The sequence below is a fragment of the Microchirus variegatus genome, assembly GCF_963457635.1.
Source record: "Microchirus variegatus genome assembly, chromosome: 5".
Classification (NCBI taxonomy): Eukaryota; Metazoa; Chordata; class Actinopteri; order Pleuronectiformes; family Soleidae; genus Microchirus; species Microchirus variegatus.
Window position 1 is genome coordinate 27,502,266 of NC_139806.1, and position 18,001 is coordinate 27,520,266.

Here is an 18,001-nt window from a genome sequence, read left to right on the forward strand (position 1 = left end):
TTTTCTCCACAAATCAAAACGTATTCAGTTTTAATGATTTCTTTGTTATATGGAGCAAAGAAACCAGAAAATATTCACAGTTTAAAAACTTGTTTTCATCATTAAAAACGCACAGATTAAGCATTTCTTAAAATATTTGGCAAATATTAATAGACATCCAGTAAATGTATCTTCATATGAATGATTTCTTTGTTCAGAAACCAGGAAACGTTCACACATTTATGGAGCTGAAAAAAAAGTTGTTTTCGCTATAAGAAAACATGATTCATTGATAACAAAATAGTTTTTGATTAATTTGATGATTGATTTGTCATTGCAGCCCTACAAATACTTTTGAAAATCAATACACTTCATACACATAGATTAATTAATAATTAATCCATTGATGTCGCTCTTACAGTTTGTCACTAACTCTCCATATAGATGATGCACCTGCGCACAATTTCACAATAAGAGCGTTTCCATATTTCTACAAAAGGCGAATCAAATCCCGATCATCGTCTTTGACTTAGTCAATAAAAATGGATTTACGTTATTGTTTCCATATGTGTCGCTCAGTTACACCCTGTTTTCGTTTGGTAAACGCCAAATTGGAACCAAATTTGGAATGTGCTGATTCAGTTTTTCCTCCTCCTCGCATGTCATGATATAAACTTTATCAAGTCGTGAGTGGTTTGTTTATATTCTTTCAGGCATTGAGTTTCTCCCACAGAATTTCCATCTTACCTTATCTCTTAATAAGTAGTGACGTTTGAAACAATATTCACCTCTATAAATTAATAATTAACTACATGCAATTCAAAGGTAAAATTAAATTAAGACTGCACATTTCCAGAAATGTAGTATGATTTAAAATATGTGGCTATACGTCAGAAATGGAAAATAATTGTACACGAAATATAAAAATTTTAATTATTTAAATGTATTTTAAGTCTCTTCTTATGACAAAAGTCACACACAGTACACAGTACCATGAACAATAATGAATACACAAACAAAGACAAAATAACACATGTGCAACATGCATACATGAATATCTTCAATTATATGCCTGAGAAAGTAAATATTTGCACGAATTTGAAAAAACAAATAAATAGTATTTATTTTCAATACATGCTTGATATAGTACTTTCTGTATGTTCCGGATTATAGTGTATTGAAATATAAAATAAAAGTTGTCATATACAGTATGTTGCAATGATTAAAAAGAAAAAATATATTTTAAAAAGCTTTTTAAAATCAGGCAATCAAACAAATGTTGACCTTTGATCTTGAACTTTTAACCCAGTGGACTTTTATTTCCTTGTTATTTCTCTTGTGTCTCTTGTATCTGGTTTCTGTTTCTTAAGCTGGTCTGTCAACGAAAGCCCTTTGTAAACTCTGTTTTTAAAAGGTGCTTTATGAAATAAAGTCAACCAATATTTCCAGCGACAATTTAGACACAGCTTTATTATTATTATTATTATTATTTGTGTATTCGGCGGTGTTTGCAGAGGATTTGGTGGGGTTTAAACGCGGAGGGTGGTCTATTTCGGGACTCGTCCTGAGGGTGTAGGCGTAGATGAAGACTGCCGCTGCGTGGGTTTCCCGGATGGAGTAGAGACGCCATCTTTACGCCAGTGCCACCGGTGGGTCTTCGATTCAGCGGAGCGACGGTACCGTTGCTGATCCATCACAAGGAATCGCCGAGCAGCTGATAATCTTTCCCCCCTTTACTCCCCGGGACGCTTCGAACAGCCCCCAACGCCGAATCGACCATGAGCGACAAAGAAATGCTGGTGTACAAGGCGAAACTCGCCGAGCAGGCAGAGCGATACGACGGTAAGCCTCGCAGCCGCACAGAGCACGGTCAACGCAGAAAGCCTGGCCCCTCTTTCCCACTCCGTCTTCCTGCGCAGGGGGCTCGGAGACTCAGGTATGGATTTGTTGGGTGAGAGGAGACAAAATGGCGGAGACTTGTCCAGCCAGCCGAGCCCCTGGACGCTGAAATGAACCACCCCTCCGCGGTAACGGACGGAGCAGCTAGCTCGCTCCGTGGGAAAATGAAACGTGCTTTGTCTGGTGCTCCGGTGTCTGGTTACCGTTTACATGACGCGGGGTAAGCTAAGCTAGTCCGCGGCCACCGGTAGTTAGCAAGCCGTTTAAATCGCTAACTAGCCCGTTAGCACGCTAGCCCCTTTTCCTTGGCTCCCGACACGCGTCACGTTGATCTCCAGTCAAAAATACAGCGCTACAGCATTCGTCCACACCCTAACAAACATGACCCGCGCCCCGCTGGATTTACTAGCATCCACTGGCAGCGTCTGGAAGATTCTGCTCCGACACGCAGCAATGATTTATCTGAAAACTGAGTCACAGGTTCACGCTAACGCAGGGTGTTAGCTTAGCCAACCGGTTGACGCCAATGGAAAACTCTAATGTGACCCAAGTTTCTCACCACACAGGTGTGACATTATGTATTGACATTGTTTATTTTCGATATAAAGTCTACATAAATAAATACAGTTATGTATTTTTTTTAATTTCACTCCATGAAGACGCTCATAATGAAGGGTTGATGATTGATAGGTGCAGCACCAATCGTACACATGGATGGGCAGGGCAGGGAGTGTTTGCCACCGTGGTTGTAAAGTCAAACAGCTTGTCCTCAATCAGTGCCTTTTCTGCGGAATTCAACTCGTATATTTAAATATTTAGTTTAGTTCCACAATGGATATACAGTGCAGTGGCTTTACCTGCACAGTCCATACACATTTTGTGCAATACTCGTGGTAGTGTCTTTATCTACAGCAAAGAAGTTCAGGAGAAACATTTGGGAATTTATTTAATCCTTTAAAAACCTAATAGTTGGTAATTAATTTAGTAAATGATTGAAAATCGATGAATCTGCAAATATGTAGTTATGCTGCAAATATGTAGTTATATATATCATATGATAATATATATCATCTAAAATTAGGTGAAACCACAAAACACATTATCAGTGATGGGTTTAAATGTTTTGTCAAATTAGTAATTGACAAACAGAAATCTTAATTACATAAATTGACATAACATGTAGGCGTGTAATACTGTAGTGTAGTTTGTAGCTTGTCATGCACAATACAAATTGCTCATGATTTCAAATTTTTATTAAATAATATGTTTACTTGGCGAGCACAGCCACTCCACCATTTGTGTAAAAGTAAAAGAAGGTAGATCAGTGACCCTTGTTGGGTTTTGCTTAAAGGGATAGCTCAGCATTTTTAAGAGCGGTTGTACATAAGGTATAGACGCCAAATTTGCAGTGTGCACTGTAGTTTCTGTAGTGACCTGCATGGAAGACAGACTCTGACAACAGCGCTACTGTCAGAGACAGAAGGAAAAACAGATATTGGCCACTCAACCAAAGGCTCGCCTTACAAAATGCTGGAAATAGAAAATGCTAAGCCACCTTAGAGCTGCAATGATTAATCGATTATTAACTGAATTAAATTAATCCAGGAACTAGGTTTTCAGCTTCCTTAAACAAGATAAAACAATACATTTTTGTGAAAGACAACATTTTCTCTCTCTCTGTACGGACCAATCGAGTAAATAATGGACATGTTTATCGATTATTAAACAAATCACTGGCCACGACTGTTTCTGTTTTCCAGAGTGAAATGCAATTGTGTGGTACAGGTGGATGTAGATCTACTCCACCCACGACAGTCAGCTGATTGGGTGGCAAAAACCCGTAACTCACTTGCGTTCGTTGCGTCATTGTACGTTGTTTAACGCACTGGTACAAAGTTAGCACAAAATGCTAGAGTGATTCCTGGCTTAATTTGCATTAAGTCGTGATATTTGGCGGAACGGTTCGTCAAAATTTGATCGCAATCGCGATACAACCCACTGCAATTTTCATGTTGCAATATTTCTTAAAGCCATAATGTGTGTTAGAATCTAATTATAGATGAATTACTGATCATACACATCATTCTACAGACTGAAGAGAACGTGGAGAATGAGAATAATGATGTAACAAAAAAATGACCATTCCCTCTGATCTTGCGAATCATATCAAATTAATCGTTATTAGATTTTTATTCAAAATTGTTCAGCGTTAGCTTCTGCATCGGGATATAACAGTATGAGAATTACATGTTGTGGTAATAGTGACCAAAATTATTGTTAGTTATCCGTATACTGAATGTGGATTTATTGTGTTTTAAAATGGAGCAGGTGTCTGCTGTCCGTCACGGCCCTCCTCTTTGTTCCTACAGCGGCTGCATCACAGGGTGTGTCGTGTATAAATCAAATGTATACTAATGTACTTTGACACGACAGATCGGCTAATCAGGTCTACGACGTGCTGAGAAAACATTGGGAAAAAAGCACAGAGGAGGTCATTGAGTTTCCTGGAGTGCAGGCCAGGCTGGAGGGTAAAGTGATCAAAGCTGCACAGTGCTCCTCCTGGCTTGAAACCGCCGCGTATCGGGTTTCGTCGGCGTGCTGTATTGAACCCTGCCATTGGCTTCAACAGATAACACCCTGTCTGTGAAGTTAAAAGCCAATTGATTGGCTCTTTGCCCCCGGCTAACATGTTTAGCCTGGTAGGTGTGACCTGTCTGCAGCTCAGCTTCCGCTTTTGTTTTAACCACCATTAAATATTATGCTCTTTCCCCCCTTTAGTTTTCATCATATGTTATATTTTCTGTGAATCAGACATCATATTAAGAATGTATTGGTAAACTATTATTAACATCGTACATTTTTAAATAATCTTAGGTTACGGCTAGGTAATATGGACAAAAATCAAAATCAAATCCACGTATATTTTGGCTAAAATCACCATATACCTTGTAAACAATTCGTTATCCCTAATCTTAACCATAACCAGTAAATGTCTCACCCTAATGTTAACCCAACTTCAGTTTTAAACCTTCGCTCAAAACTGAACCAGTTCCTCAGAAATTAGGTTGTGCCTTATTAGGACCAGGTTCTGGTCTCCGTGAGGACTACTGTTGTCACCTGTGGGATCCCCCAGGGGTCAATCCTTGGCCCATCCTCTTCGTAATCTAGCTACAGAATTACATTTCAGCTCCATTTCCCCACTGTGGGACTAATAAGGGAATCTTAAAATATCTCCTTAAAAAAAAAAATATATATATAATACAATAAAATGTATTATTATTACAATATCTATGATATTGATTTGACATGCATGCTATACATGGAATCTACATAAAAAAATTATGGAAGAATGCAAAGTTAACAATTATTCAAGCTTTTTTTAAATATTTGTGTTGAGGAAAAGGTGGCCATACTCTGAGGCCATTTCATGGCTGCTCGACTCGTAAATGCTGATGCTCTTTTCGTAATTTGTGTGATTATGCTCCTGCGATGCGTCCTTGAGCTGCACTGTGTGCTGTAGTGAAACCTGTTCGACACTCACTTATGTCACTCTACAGGGAAATGTCATGTTTTGCGTATTATCCACTGCTTTCACGCAGTGTTGCATTGTTGTCATTGCAATTTCATCCCTCAGTCCACATGTGGCCATCCAGCCTCAGCATGTGCAATGTTGCTAACTTAGCCACTTTGTTGCTAGATTTAGCAACTTTTCCGCATGGCGTGTCAAATCTAACTGGCCAAACCTGAGCTACTTTTCCGAGGGAGACAGTTGTAGAGCCAGGCCTGGCTGTAGACACAAAGACAGACGGAGAGTGACCACACAGCACAGAATCACAGAGTAGAATGAGCTGCGCATGTGCAGTGCAGCTGGCCGCATGCAGAACAACTGCTAATCTGTTTTGTTCATCCGAGTAACACGGTGTCTGTGAAGATGGCTTTGGTTTTCTCCTCCACTTATATGATGTTTCAGTCTCACAGTTGTTCTAACACTTGTTGCTTTTTCATCACTGAACTCTCAACTCGCTTAATATGACAAAAATTTATTTCTCATGATTTTCTTTGTCTAAGAAACCAGAAAATATTCACATTTAAGGAGCACAGAAGATACCTTTTAGAAATAAACCAAAAAAAGTCACAGTTTAACATGGAAAAATGTGTGAATACATGTCCCCAGAAAAAAACTTGTTACTCTTGAAATGTGTCTTTATCATCCGTCATCACATTAAAACAGATTAACATGAACAAACGTGAAAGTGCTGAGGTGCTGCGTTCAGGATCGTATGATTGTTCAGGTTGTGGTTTAAGAGTGAGAGTGTTTCTCACAGTTGTGTAGTGGAAACGCGGTCACACACACACACACACACACACACACACACACACACACACACACACACACACACACACACACACACACACACACACACACACAGCCCGGAGTCACGTCTTATGGTAGCACATGAAGAAGGGTGGAGGACATTACAACTGAAGAGACTGAAACTCTTCACAGTGCCAGTTATGTCATCCATGTTTGAATATGACTCACCGCTGCTGGTAACTAACGCCGGTTGTTTTTGTGATGCTCTCTTCCATGCGCCATAACATTTTTCTGCAGCCAATTTTCTTTTTTTTGTCCCCTTCATCTGATGAAATATACATGTTTAATGGAGCTGCAACTGGCATTTATTGTCATAATTAATCTGTTGGTTATTTTCTTGTTTGGTCCATAAAATGTCAGAAAATTAAATCAGTGTTTCTCAGACCTGTAAATGACAACGTTCCCTAATGTCTCGTTTTATCTACAAACTAAAATGATAAATTTTTTTGTTGTAGAGAGCAAAAAAGGAGAAAATATTCACATTTAAGTAGATTAAAAAATTTGAATACCTACTTTAATTCTTTAAAAAACACTCATACCGGTGAATTTTTCAGCTTTTCAATTTTTTGATGGCAACTGCAACAAAAAATAGCCTTTGAACGACACCAATCCACATTTTGTGACACTATTTTAATACTAATCTATGAATATTAAACATATATATAACTGGTTTTGAACGTTTGGATGAATTTTGTTTTCTTGGAGCTCAAAAATGTTTTATTTGTAATAATTGGTGGACTCGTACACAATATTTAAATGAAAAAAAAATGTTAATATTAGCCTGATGAATTGGCCCAACCAACCGTCCTAACTTATGTCTGAATACTTTTCACTGCTCGTCCTTAATCTGGTTAACAGTTTTTTAGTAATTTACAATCCATCTTAAATGGGTCGTGGCTTTGAGTGTTTTCGGCCATCAGCGATGAAAGGGAAAAAAAAAAAAAGACAAAATGAGTATCTATTACGAAGCCATGAAATATAAGAATATGACATTCATGTTGTCATTGAATTTATGGATCATTATCCTAAAGTTTCTTTCCATGAAATTGCAGAAAATCACATCATTAATATTCTGCCACTGTCAGCCGAGCAAAACCAGGAAATGGTTTAGGAAGCTGAAATGGGAATATACACTTATTGTCCATTCAGTTACAACACTGAGAGACGGAATGTAAGGGAAACTGTGTACATGAGAGTCTGTGATCGCTTGTTTGTTCTACCAGGAAGATTATTGCTGAAAATGTCCTGGAAAAGTTCTCTAAAATTGATTTTTGTGAGATTTGGGGGGAGTTCTGACGGGGGTTTAATACCTGGCCAGTGTCCCAGACGGCAGAGGATAACGGAATCCTTTCTCGGTGTCTGTCGTTGGGTTTATACTCTCTGTTAATGTGATATACTGCTATTTAATAAAGGTAATTGCTCTTTATTTATTTTATTATTCCTGATGCCATTTTGTCCCCCCCCCCCCCCCCTTTGCGTCTCAGAAATGGTGGAGTCGATGAAGCTAGTGGCAGGCATGGACGTGGAGCTGACGGTGGAGGAGAGGAACCTGCTGTCCGTCGCGTACAAGAACGTGATCGGCGCCAGAAGAGCCTCCTGGAGGATAATCAGCAGCCTCGAACAGAAAGAAGACAACAAAAACTCAGAGGACAAAGCAGCCATGATCCGGGATTACAGAAAAACGGTGAGTTTGTGGGGTTGGGATTGTGTCTTTGTAGGTTTTCCGTATGTACAGACGTTTGTATGGAAGGGCTTTTATTTTTAAAGAAAAAGATATCGTCATTTGATACATTTGAAACGGTGCTTTCAGCAGTTTGCGAAAGGCTGTCGTCGAATTCTATTTTTGAACAGAGATGGCAGGATACCACTTTTCCATTGTTCATTTTGGAGTCATTTATAAGACATAATTCTCCCTTTTTTTTTAAAGAAGAAATAATCAGTCCAAAATAATGTTGTTGCTGATTTTTATTTTTGTTTTTACAGCCTGTGAGATTAGGATTTTACCTTTTTATTTGTCTGATATCTAATCCAATACAGTCTGTGTATAGTTGCATTGTCACACAAAAAAGTATATTGGCTAAATGTATAGGCCAATAAAATTGGAATCAGCTGTAGAAATACAAGAAACAATAAAGACGGGAAACACAAAATGCAATTCATGAGGTTTATGTTCAGGAAATGTCCCGGAAGATCACTGACAGCAGCTTTAATGTGGATGTATGGAATAGATGTCATAGATATTCTCATTTCCGTATACATTCTATAGGCAGGATATTTTTTTAAGCTCTCGTCCGGTGACTTCTTCTCCAGGGAAAAGGGTCAGATTTCATTTTCGCCCGGGAACACTTGTCCCAGTGAAATAACAAGGTGGGCAGGAACCATGAATCAGCGTTAAATCCCAATTTCTTCATTTCTGCGGCAGAGTAGCTTCTGTCAGTGCAGTAAAGCACGGCGAACCCTCCAGGCTTTCAGCTTTTATGACTTTTAAAGTCTGTTTTTGTCACGTTGGGTTCTTTGTTTTAAAGGTTTATTGCAGCGCCGGGACGAGTGAGTGATGCCAGAACTTTGTCCCTGACAAACTGAAACAAACATCTTTCTGAGGGCTTTTCCCAGGTGGAAAATCCATGATTGGAAAAAAAAAAAAAAAAAAAACTCCCGTCCTTGTTTTTATGCAACGGAAGGACTTTCTGGTCCATAACGGCACTAATTAAACGTTCCTGAAAGACTTATTTGCAAGTGAAAAGGTGGACAAAAACACGAGCAAATTCCAATTTCCACAGTTCCCTTGACTTCCAGCTGTGTGAAAGCAATATTTAAACAAAGACCTGCATTATTTTACAAGGACATGATGTTAAAAATGCCAGACTTGAATGACTGATGTTGACCTTTGAACTGAGGCTTTCATTTGGACTTGATTTACACTGCAAACAAGCAAAGACTTCTTATTGTTCTAGCGGAGTTCTTTTTGATAACTCTGACGACAGACTTGTGTGTGTGTTTTGACCTGTAGGTTGAGAAAGAGCTGAAATCAATCTGCCAAGATATTCTGGATGTACTGGACCAGCACCTCATCAAATCTGCCGACTTGGGAGAGTCCAAGGTTTTCTACTACAAAATGTAAGTGAAGCCCTTTTTGTTTAAAGTTCCCATGCTAAGCAACGATGGTTAATTTATTTGATTTTGAAGAGATGTCGGCGCTCACACACTGTCATGTGTGCCTAAAGTGGAAGGAACCAGTGACAGAGGCACACAATCAGTGAAATATGTCTGCCAGCAGAGGAGCGAGGAAAGACGGATTTTTAGCACTTGAAGCTGTAGGGTGTAACTTTTAAATATAAACAAAATGCCCATGACATGCATCCGATATGCATGACATATGAAGCTTTTCATTTGCCACTTTATATGGTTTTTATTTGCTTGGAAACTGCAGCTTGTTGCATTGTGTAAACTCCTCATTCCCACCACCAAATCCCATAGAGAAAATCACTAATTTTACATCGTGGCACAAGGGAGTTGTTGATCCAGTGCTGACTCCATTATTATTTCCAAATGTGTTATTTTGTCACAACAGCATTTGAACCATCTCATTCTGATTCACCTAAGTGTCACAAACGTCCTAAATAAGGCAGCTGTGGACCAGCAGCTCCTGTGTCCCTGCAAACTTAAAATCAATACTTGCTCTAATTGCAAAAGACTGTTTCAATGTGTTGAATATCTTAAATTAGCATAGATTTTATTAGATAAGCATTTTGCTAAGTGGTTAAAAACATTTTAAAATAGTGTGCTTTATTGTCAGGCTGTCATCCCTCTAATAAGAAGTAAAAATTTGCAAATATATCGAGAAACTTCACCCAAACTAAAGCATGTATTTCAGTCAATGTAGAGCAGCTTAGAACCTCCCACCATTTGAAATGTTTCATTAACGTCTCCGTGAAAGTTGCAGAGTAGGTAAAAAACCACCTTCATCTTCTCCCTCGCCTTCAAATAAACTTGGCAGCGCGTCGACGGATTTTTCGGCTCATTGTCCAACTGGAAAATTAATCTTTACCACACAGCTGGAAGCCACGAGAGGTGCCGTGCCCGAACATGAAACATCATGCCCTTTAAATAAATAAATAGATGATTCAGCTCCTTACCAACCTCTGAATAAATGAAACCATCGTCGTATGAAAACATTTTTACCTGCCATTTTCTGCAACTCCTTGATCATATTCGCAAAATTTCAGGCTGTTAACTGCTCACCGTCCAGCACCAAATTCCATCGTGAAAATCAGCGTTTTTAGCTCGTGGATCATCCACAGAAGCTGTTGGTCTTATTCTGCCTCAATTCTTGAGTTTGTTGTTGCTTTGGAAAATCCAAATGAAGGCTTTCAAAGACCCAAATTGCAAAATAACAAATGAACTTATTATAGAGGAAGCAGTTGATGACAAACTTGTTGGTTTTTATTTTCCCTGTTCAGGAAGGGAGATTACCACAGGTACCTGGCAGAGTTCGCCGCGGGCAACGACAGGAAGGAGGCGGCGGAGAACAGCCTGGTAGCGTACAAAGCCGCGAGCGACATCGCCATGAATGAACTCCCTTCAACGCACCCCATTCGCCTGGGACTGGCCCTTAACTTCTCAGTTTTCTATTATGAAATCCTCAACTCACCAGACCGCGCATGCAGGTCGGTGGAAATGTTTCACTGTGGTGGTTTAAGTAAGCTGTGATTTCTGGAGGTGTATGTGATTAGCTTGTTTTGATAGACTGTCACAAACACAGCAGCTGTTCCAAACAAAAACATTGGAATAATGCCTCTGTTCACTTCTGCCTCTACATTAAAGAGAGCTACTCTTAGGTAATGTTGTGATCATCTTTGATGATAATTGGGAATAAAACATGTTTTAAAATGGCTCCAAACCACACAGCAATAACGCAACTGTTTTTTAGGGGGAGAATGAAATCGTTTTCTTGCATCTTAACTCACTGGAGAGATAGATCCTCCCCCTTGTGGCACTTTAAAAAGTAATATTGTCGTTTTTTTGGATGATCTTTACTGTGAAAATACACCCCAAGCAAATTGTTACGATGATGACCAATTTAAAAGGACTAGATTTGTAAGGGTGGTAAAGATAGATGGACACGTCTCACATTGGTGTCTTTCTGTCCCCTAGAGGCCAAAAATCACAACTACATGCATTATTTATTCATGTTTTATAGCGTTCAGTACGTAACCTGACGCTCCTCGTTCCTATTTGTCAATAAATGTAAACGTAAATGTGTACATTTTGGGTTTAAACTGGTGGAAACGGGTTAAACCGGCGTTCAAATGACGCAAAAGTGTTGACCTTGTTGCCCCGCCTCTTCTCCAACCACAGGCTGGCGAAGACGGCATTTGACGAGGCGATCGCAGAACTGGACTCGCTGAGCGACGAGAGCTACAAGGACTCAACACTTATCATGCAGTTGCTACGTGACAACTTGACACTATGGACCTCAGACACCCAGGGAGAAGGTAAGAGCTCCATCCCTTTCTTCGCGGGCCGCTGAATCAGCATCATCATTTGTCTTTTTTACAGAGGGATCATTTTATTTACCTTCAAAGAGCATCTACAATAACCCTCCTAACCTTCCTCTTAACATTTCCTCTCCTCGTAGCTGTCCCTCTGTTTGTTTTTGCTGAATTTAAAGCACCTCCTTCCTCCCTGTTTTCCTCCTCGGGCTCTCACACTCCTTTTAACGTCTCCTCTGTCCCTCGTTCTTCTGTAGATTCTTAAGGACAGCCCCCTTCCTCCTTCATAGAGGTGTATTTTGTAAGTCAAACATCTGTCATGGGCTTTTTTGTCCCCCCCGTCCTCCTCCTCCACCTCTAGCGATTCCTCCCGTCTCACCACCCTGACCTCACTAACCTCCTCTCAGCACAAACTCCAGAGGCTCCAGAGTTACTTTGTTTGTCTCTCATGGGTGTCTGCAAGACGGCTGATAACAAAAGAACTCGCAATTATTTTTGTATTTGATTCAACTTTTGCGTGTTTTCTGGATTTATTCAGCACTAGTGCGTGCACGCTGCAGACAGACCGCGATGCCATTTCCCCCCCACATCCTCATAATTTATCCGTTTCTTCATATTGCGCTTGAGAAAGCATCTCCAGATTTGACGCTAGTCGCATTTTTGAAAGGCAGTTGCTCGATGGGTCTGAATATGCGAAGTTGGCAACACCGTTTGCCAGATGACAAGCCGTACAGGAAGTTAGACAACATTTAAAGGCGCCATATGTAAGAATGTGGCCAAACACAGTTACTACACTCAAATTCAAAATGCCAAGGTCTTTTTGGTTTCATTTTCTCCGCTATTGTAGCTCGGACGCAACTGGCAACCCGTGGTTGCTCGGCAACTGAGACTCTACTGACTGCAATGATTGGTACATATGCCAAAATGATGATTTCAAAACATAAACATGTTTTTAATGTGAATATTTTGGCTTTACTGTTGTTGTGGTGAGTTCAGTTTGTTATATGAACATTATTCCTGAATCTCTGTGACATTAGGAGGATTTTACGGCCAGTTGCTTTAGATTTATTACATAATGCACCTTTAAAGCGATATTGTCAGAATAAAAGCCCCGTTTTGTTATCGATTTGCTTCGATTATCTTGTTTTTGTAATCGTAATTGAAACAAAGTTTCTGTTAATTGCACAGCCTTATACTGTGGAGGAAACACTTGGAGCTGACTTCAGAACTTGCTGACGCCCCCGGCTCCTTCACTGTGCATGTGGATGTGGACGTGTGCGTGACTGTAGAAACGCGTGAACACAGTGGCGGCTGTAGGTAGCTGCTGCATGCGGAGCTGCTGCTGCTGCGTCTCCTGTGACTTTCTCACATGCCCAGTTTGCTGTGGCGCTAATGAGCACTGTTACGGTGTCTATTTTAGTCGTGATGGATCCTCCGTTCCTTTGTTATTTGTGCCTCTTAATTCTTCATTACACGGATGGCTGTGCCGTCTCCATGGTAACCTTCCCAAGCAACCGCTTGGTTCAGGTTCATGAGGAATTCCTCCCCTTTACTCAACGTGTCCACAGCTTGTTCAGTAGACACTAAATTAGCTCTTCGTCACAGACCTGCATGTTGTTTACCATTAACTGATGATTTCTTATTTCTGGAGCATGATTAACTGATAAACAAGTGATTTAACTAATTTATGCATTTTAAATCTATGACTTTAACTCCTGAACTGATGCTTTAAAATGAGTGTATATATATACATATATATATAGATAGATAGATCTGGGCCCGTATTTATCAAGCATCTTCGAATTACTCCTAAGAACCCTGCTAAGAGTGGACTTATGAGTAAAAAAAATTAGGGGTGCACCGATTGCCATTTTTGGGGCAGATTTCCGATTTTTCAAGAAGTTTGACCTACCGATACCGATTTTAGCCGATTCCAATTTCAAATTTTTAAACCACTTTTCAGCATACAGAAAGATATATATTTTTGCATCTTTTCTTTTAACATAGAAATACAATCAGTTCACATCCAATATTCAACTAAAAATACAAAAAACGATTCACTATAAAATAGAAGTGTATATATAAAAATACAAAAACAATTGTCATGATACATTTGAACATGCTACCATGGAACATAATAACTTAAAGTGTGACTTTTTGAACAGATTACCACTATAAAATAGAACTAAATAATGCTGTGGAATATTCACACACATCTTAAAACGGCAGTGTTATGGAACCATGTTGTTCACATCCAATATCCAACTAAAAATACAAAAACGAATCACTACCTGTATGTGTAGTTTATTTAAGTTTAAACATATTTCACAACATATAACCTACACACAAATAAGTAAATGACCTCGCTCTCTCTCTCTCTCTCTCTCTCTCTCTCTCTCTCTCTCTCTCTCTCTCTCTCTCTCTCTCTCTCTCTCTCTCTCTCTCTCTCTCTCTCTCTCTCTCTCTCTCGGCCCGTGCCAACAATGCCTCTCTCTCTCTCCTCATACAGGTTTAAATGACAAACAAACAAATGCTGATCAAAAGTTTTGTGCAAGTGATTTAAGATCCTGACTCTTGTCTTAAATATGACAGGCTTTGTTCAGTGATTGAAACAAATATATAAACATGAATGAAACGTTTACATGCAGAGCGCTCACTCGCTAAGCAGACAGCAGCTGCGCGGATGTTGTGTAATCAAATACACCGGTATGGCCGTATATTAAAAATTCATATCATAACGGGAAAAAAAACAGTATTCGGTGTGAACCGGTATACCGCCCAGCCCTACACTCTACTACTATTCTGACTGGCCGGTCACCGATTTCAGCCGATCGCGTGAAAATCGGCAGATTCCGATCACTGGACGATTAATTGGTGCATCCCTAAAAAAAATTATTCGCTGAAAGTTGCACTTAAAAGTTAGTTATAAAGCGTCTTACTCACACTTTCAGCGAAGTGTAGGACTGAATCTTAAGTGTCACTCTCAGAGCTGTATTACGACAGTACTATGTGCCGTAAACTGAATTTAAGGTGACATCACTTCCGTGTCCATAGAAATGACCAATCACGGAAGGGAATCCCTTGTCTAAGAATAAAGAAATATCTTAGAAATATTGAAATGGACAATGGGAGCATAGGTGCCGATTCTGTGGGTGCTCCTGGAGATTGCCAAGCACTCACATGTGCCAGCTACTCTTGTCATTGATATGTTAATGACCACTACCTATCAACGGGTTGCATTGTGATGTCAGAAAATCTGCGGTCCAAGGCAGATACTGAACTGTCACAAGACATTGTCAAGGAATAATAACCTGGAAATAATTGCGGACCAGTTTATAAGACGCACCGCTACCAGAGGCAACACAATTAAATATGTGTTATAGCCTACTGTGGTACTACTATTACGATTATTACAGGATTGTGTCGGAATGGTTTTGAATTGTGGATTTGGTCCATGATTTGCTTTTATTTGAGTTACTTTTAACTTTTAACCTACATTTGTGTCATTAAAGCCAGTTGTGATCACTGACAGTATCATTAATATTGGGTTATGATTAATTAACGAGTGAAGTTGCTGTTGGGTTGGTAGGCTGTAAACTTGTAGGCAGTTATGGTAGCTATGCTGTTCAATCCAGGCTGTGGTGTTGGGTTGTAGATTTTGTTTGGGTAAGGGTTGCATAATTGACATTAAAATCCTCGTGTGCATCACCAGTGTGTAGAATGTTTTTGTGAAAGAGATCGTGTCCGTGTGTGCGTTCATTGCAGCTGCTGCTGTCATTTGATCTAATGTGTTTTACTATGAGATTAATGTATGTGTGTCAAAATAGCAACAATCGTGCAAGCATGATGATGAGCACCCAAAGCCAGGACATCCTTCTCACCTCAGTGCCATCTTAAGACACCTCTGGAGGTCTCTTAAATATCTGGGAGAGTAGGAGTGACTCTTAGACTTAAGACAGTTGATAAATAGCTCTTATTCTTAAGTTTGAGAGTAGGACTAAATTTCACAAATTCTCAGGACTTAAGTGTAAAATGGCACTCTAAGACGCTTGATAAATACAGCCCTGATCCTATTTTATGACCAGTTTATGCAGAAATCCATGTCATTAAAAGGGTTCACATACTTTTTCTTTCTTTCTTGTAAAACATCACCATTATGTTGGTGTTTATTTTTTTTTTAAACAATTAAATACCCCTCTGTTTTGCAGTTCATATGTTACAAAAAAACATGCAACTAAAAATTATTTAATAATTCACAATAATGACTCTTTATTTACGTCGATATCGTATATATGAAGAAAATGTCAAAGTCACTTCAGATCGCAGAAATATCACGGTTAGCTATTTTTCCTTTGCACGGTTCCGCCCGACTGACGACTGTCCCTGTTGTTGTTTCTATTTCAGAAGAACAGAACAAAGATGCACAGCAAGATGCGGAGGAGGCGGCCCCGTGAGACTGAACAACACAAGACACGCCCCCTCTCCTCCCCTCCTCCTCCACCACCTCCCTCCCCTCCCTTGTTTCTCCCCTCCAGCACTAGCTCTTGTCCCCAGCCACCTTTTTCCACTGGGTTTATACTGCAGCCCACTCTCTGTGTCTTTCACCTCCTCTCCTCGTATGCACGTCATTTCCACGTCCTCCCCCTGCTCGCGTCTTCGTCCCCCCCCCCCCACTCCCAGGGTTTTTTTCTGACCCTCTTTCTTTTTCTTCGACTCCTCTTGCAAGTCTTCTTTCTTCTTTTCTTTTTTTTGCAGTTTTCTTCTTTACTGTTTTTTTCTTTGCCGTGATCATCTGTTGCCAAGAACGCTCGCCTGTATTCGTAAAAAAAACACACATATGCAAGAGTTTATTTAAAGACTGAATCTTTTTTTGTTCCATTTTGTTTTCCCCTGACTCCCTGCGCGTGTGTGTTTATGAACTTTGTCCACGCTTTTGTCTGTTTTTACCCCCCCCCCCCCAAACAGGATATAAAGTGGATGACGGAGGGTCTAAAAAGGGACGTTTAAAAACTAAATGTCCTGTGTACTTTGTGGTTACCACAGTTTCCTTCAAAAAACATCAATGCGGTTTTTTATTTAACCCCCGTCAACAACAGCAGAAAATCCCCCGTTTCTGAGCATCGGTCCGACCTACTTTTGTCCATCCTCGGACCAAGTATTGTGCTGTGAGGCTGTAGCGCTAATTTTGCTAATGGCAGATAGTTAGGTAATGGCTTTTTAGCAGACAGTGTTCATATGTGTGCGCCGCGTGGGAGGGGAATGCTCTACACTCTTTGATTGTAATGTAATGCAGTTTTGCATTGGCACTATATATAACAAAAAAAGAAAAGGTTTTGGGAAATAGAGGCCTGCTGAATCTTTAACTCCCCCTCCCTCCCTGACTCTTCCGGGTTTTCCTCGTCTCAACTCTGGTCCCTTTTCCTGTCGTTTCCTCTCTTCCTTCTGTTCAGTATGTGTAACGTGAATCTGATTTGTACTACTGGATATTCTCACCGGAGCCACAAGTACCATCTGTATTCTTACTGAAACACAGCATGGAATTAACATTAAACTTCAAATTGAAAAAATGATGGACAAAAACTGAGATTTTTTTTTTTTATTATTTTGTTTGTCTGATTGTGTGATTTTGACCAAGTTGTAAAAATGTTAAGTTCAGACTTTACCTACATCCAGCTGTCAATCACGCTGCCATACTTTATTGTCCATTTTCCTCTATAATAGGAGCATGATGATGGAGCTTTTAAGCTGCGTTCCATTAACCTCAGAAGTGAATGAAAAAAATGCATAAAATAATGCTTTGATAAATGCTGATTTAAAAAAAAAAAAAAAAATGATTCAAACACTATTTATTCAAGAGTCAGCTCAGTTAAAAAAAATAAAATAAGCAATACTATGCGAAAGCTACTGAATTTGCCATAGATTCAAATAAGAGTTATTGATGTAACCAGAAGAGCGGCCCCCTGCTGGTTAAGTGAAGCTACGTCCATTTCTTGTCTGTCTCCATGTGGTGTGGTTTGACATTTCTAGTATTGAGCCACAGGAGGGCAGTGACAGACGTAAAACTCCGACTTCAGATTCTTTAATTAATAGATTATTTTATAGTTTGTTTGACGTTGAAGTTTCTTTTTTTTTTTTTTATGACTTTTTCACCATTTCAAGTGAATGTGCAGGAGCACTATAAGATACTAAGATACTATAGATCTCAAAGTGATAAAAGCTTTTATCACTATAAGATAAATAAAACCTCATTTTTTTC

At 39.6% G+C, this 18,001-nt stretch overlaps 1 protein-coding gene across 2 annotated transcripts; it reads left to right on the forward strand.

Annotated features, from left to right (window-relative positions):
* The first annotated feature begins 1,538 nt into the window (after window positions 1–1,538).
* Window positions 1,539–17,308, forward strand: LOC310927905 (14-3-3 protein epsilon). Of its 2 annotated transcripts, XM_083890317.1 has the most exons (7): window positions 1,539–1,821; window positions 7,738–7,937; window positions 9,264–9,370; window positions 10,714–10,920; window positions 11,612–11,748; window positions 12,003–12,046; window positions 16,150–17,308. In XM_083890317.1, exons 1-6 carry the CDS (start codon window positions 1,758–1,760, stop codon window positions 12,008–12,010), a joined length of 723 nt encoding a protein of 240 aa, XP_083746443.1. In that variant the 5' UTR covers window positions 1,539–1,757; the 3' UTR covers window positions 12,011–12,046; window positions 16,150–17,308. The 2 variants fall into 2 exon arrangements, with proteins under 2 accessions (XP_083746443.1, XP_083746442.1); XM_083890316.1 differs by lacking the exon at window positions 12,003–12,046 and having other exon boundaries at window positions 1,541–1,821.
* Window positions 17,309–18,001: the final 693 nt, after the last annotated feature.

Excerpts from the sequence above, each read along its gene's own strand:
- LOC310927905 (XM_083890316.1), top strand. The coding sequence starts at position 1,758 with ATGAGCGACAAAGAAATGCTGGTGTACAAGGCGAAACTCGCCGAGCAG. Across the intron at positions 9,371-10,713 it reads AAGGTTTTCTACTACAAAAT|GAAGGGAGATTACCACAGGT; the intron begins GTAAGTGAAGCC and ends TTCCCTGTTCAG. Across the intron at positions 11,749-16,149 it reads CTCAGACACCCAGGGAGAAG|AAGAACAGAACAAAGATGCA; the intron begins GTAAGAGCTCCA and ends TTTCTATTTCAG.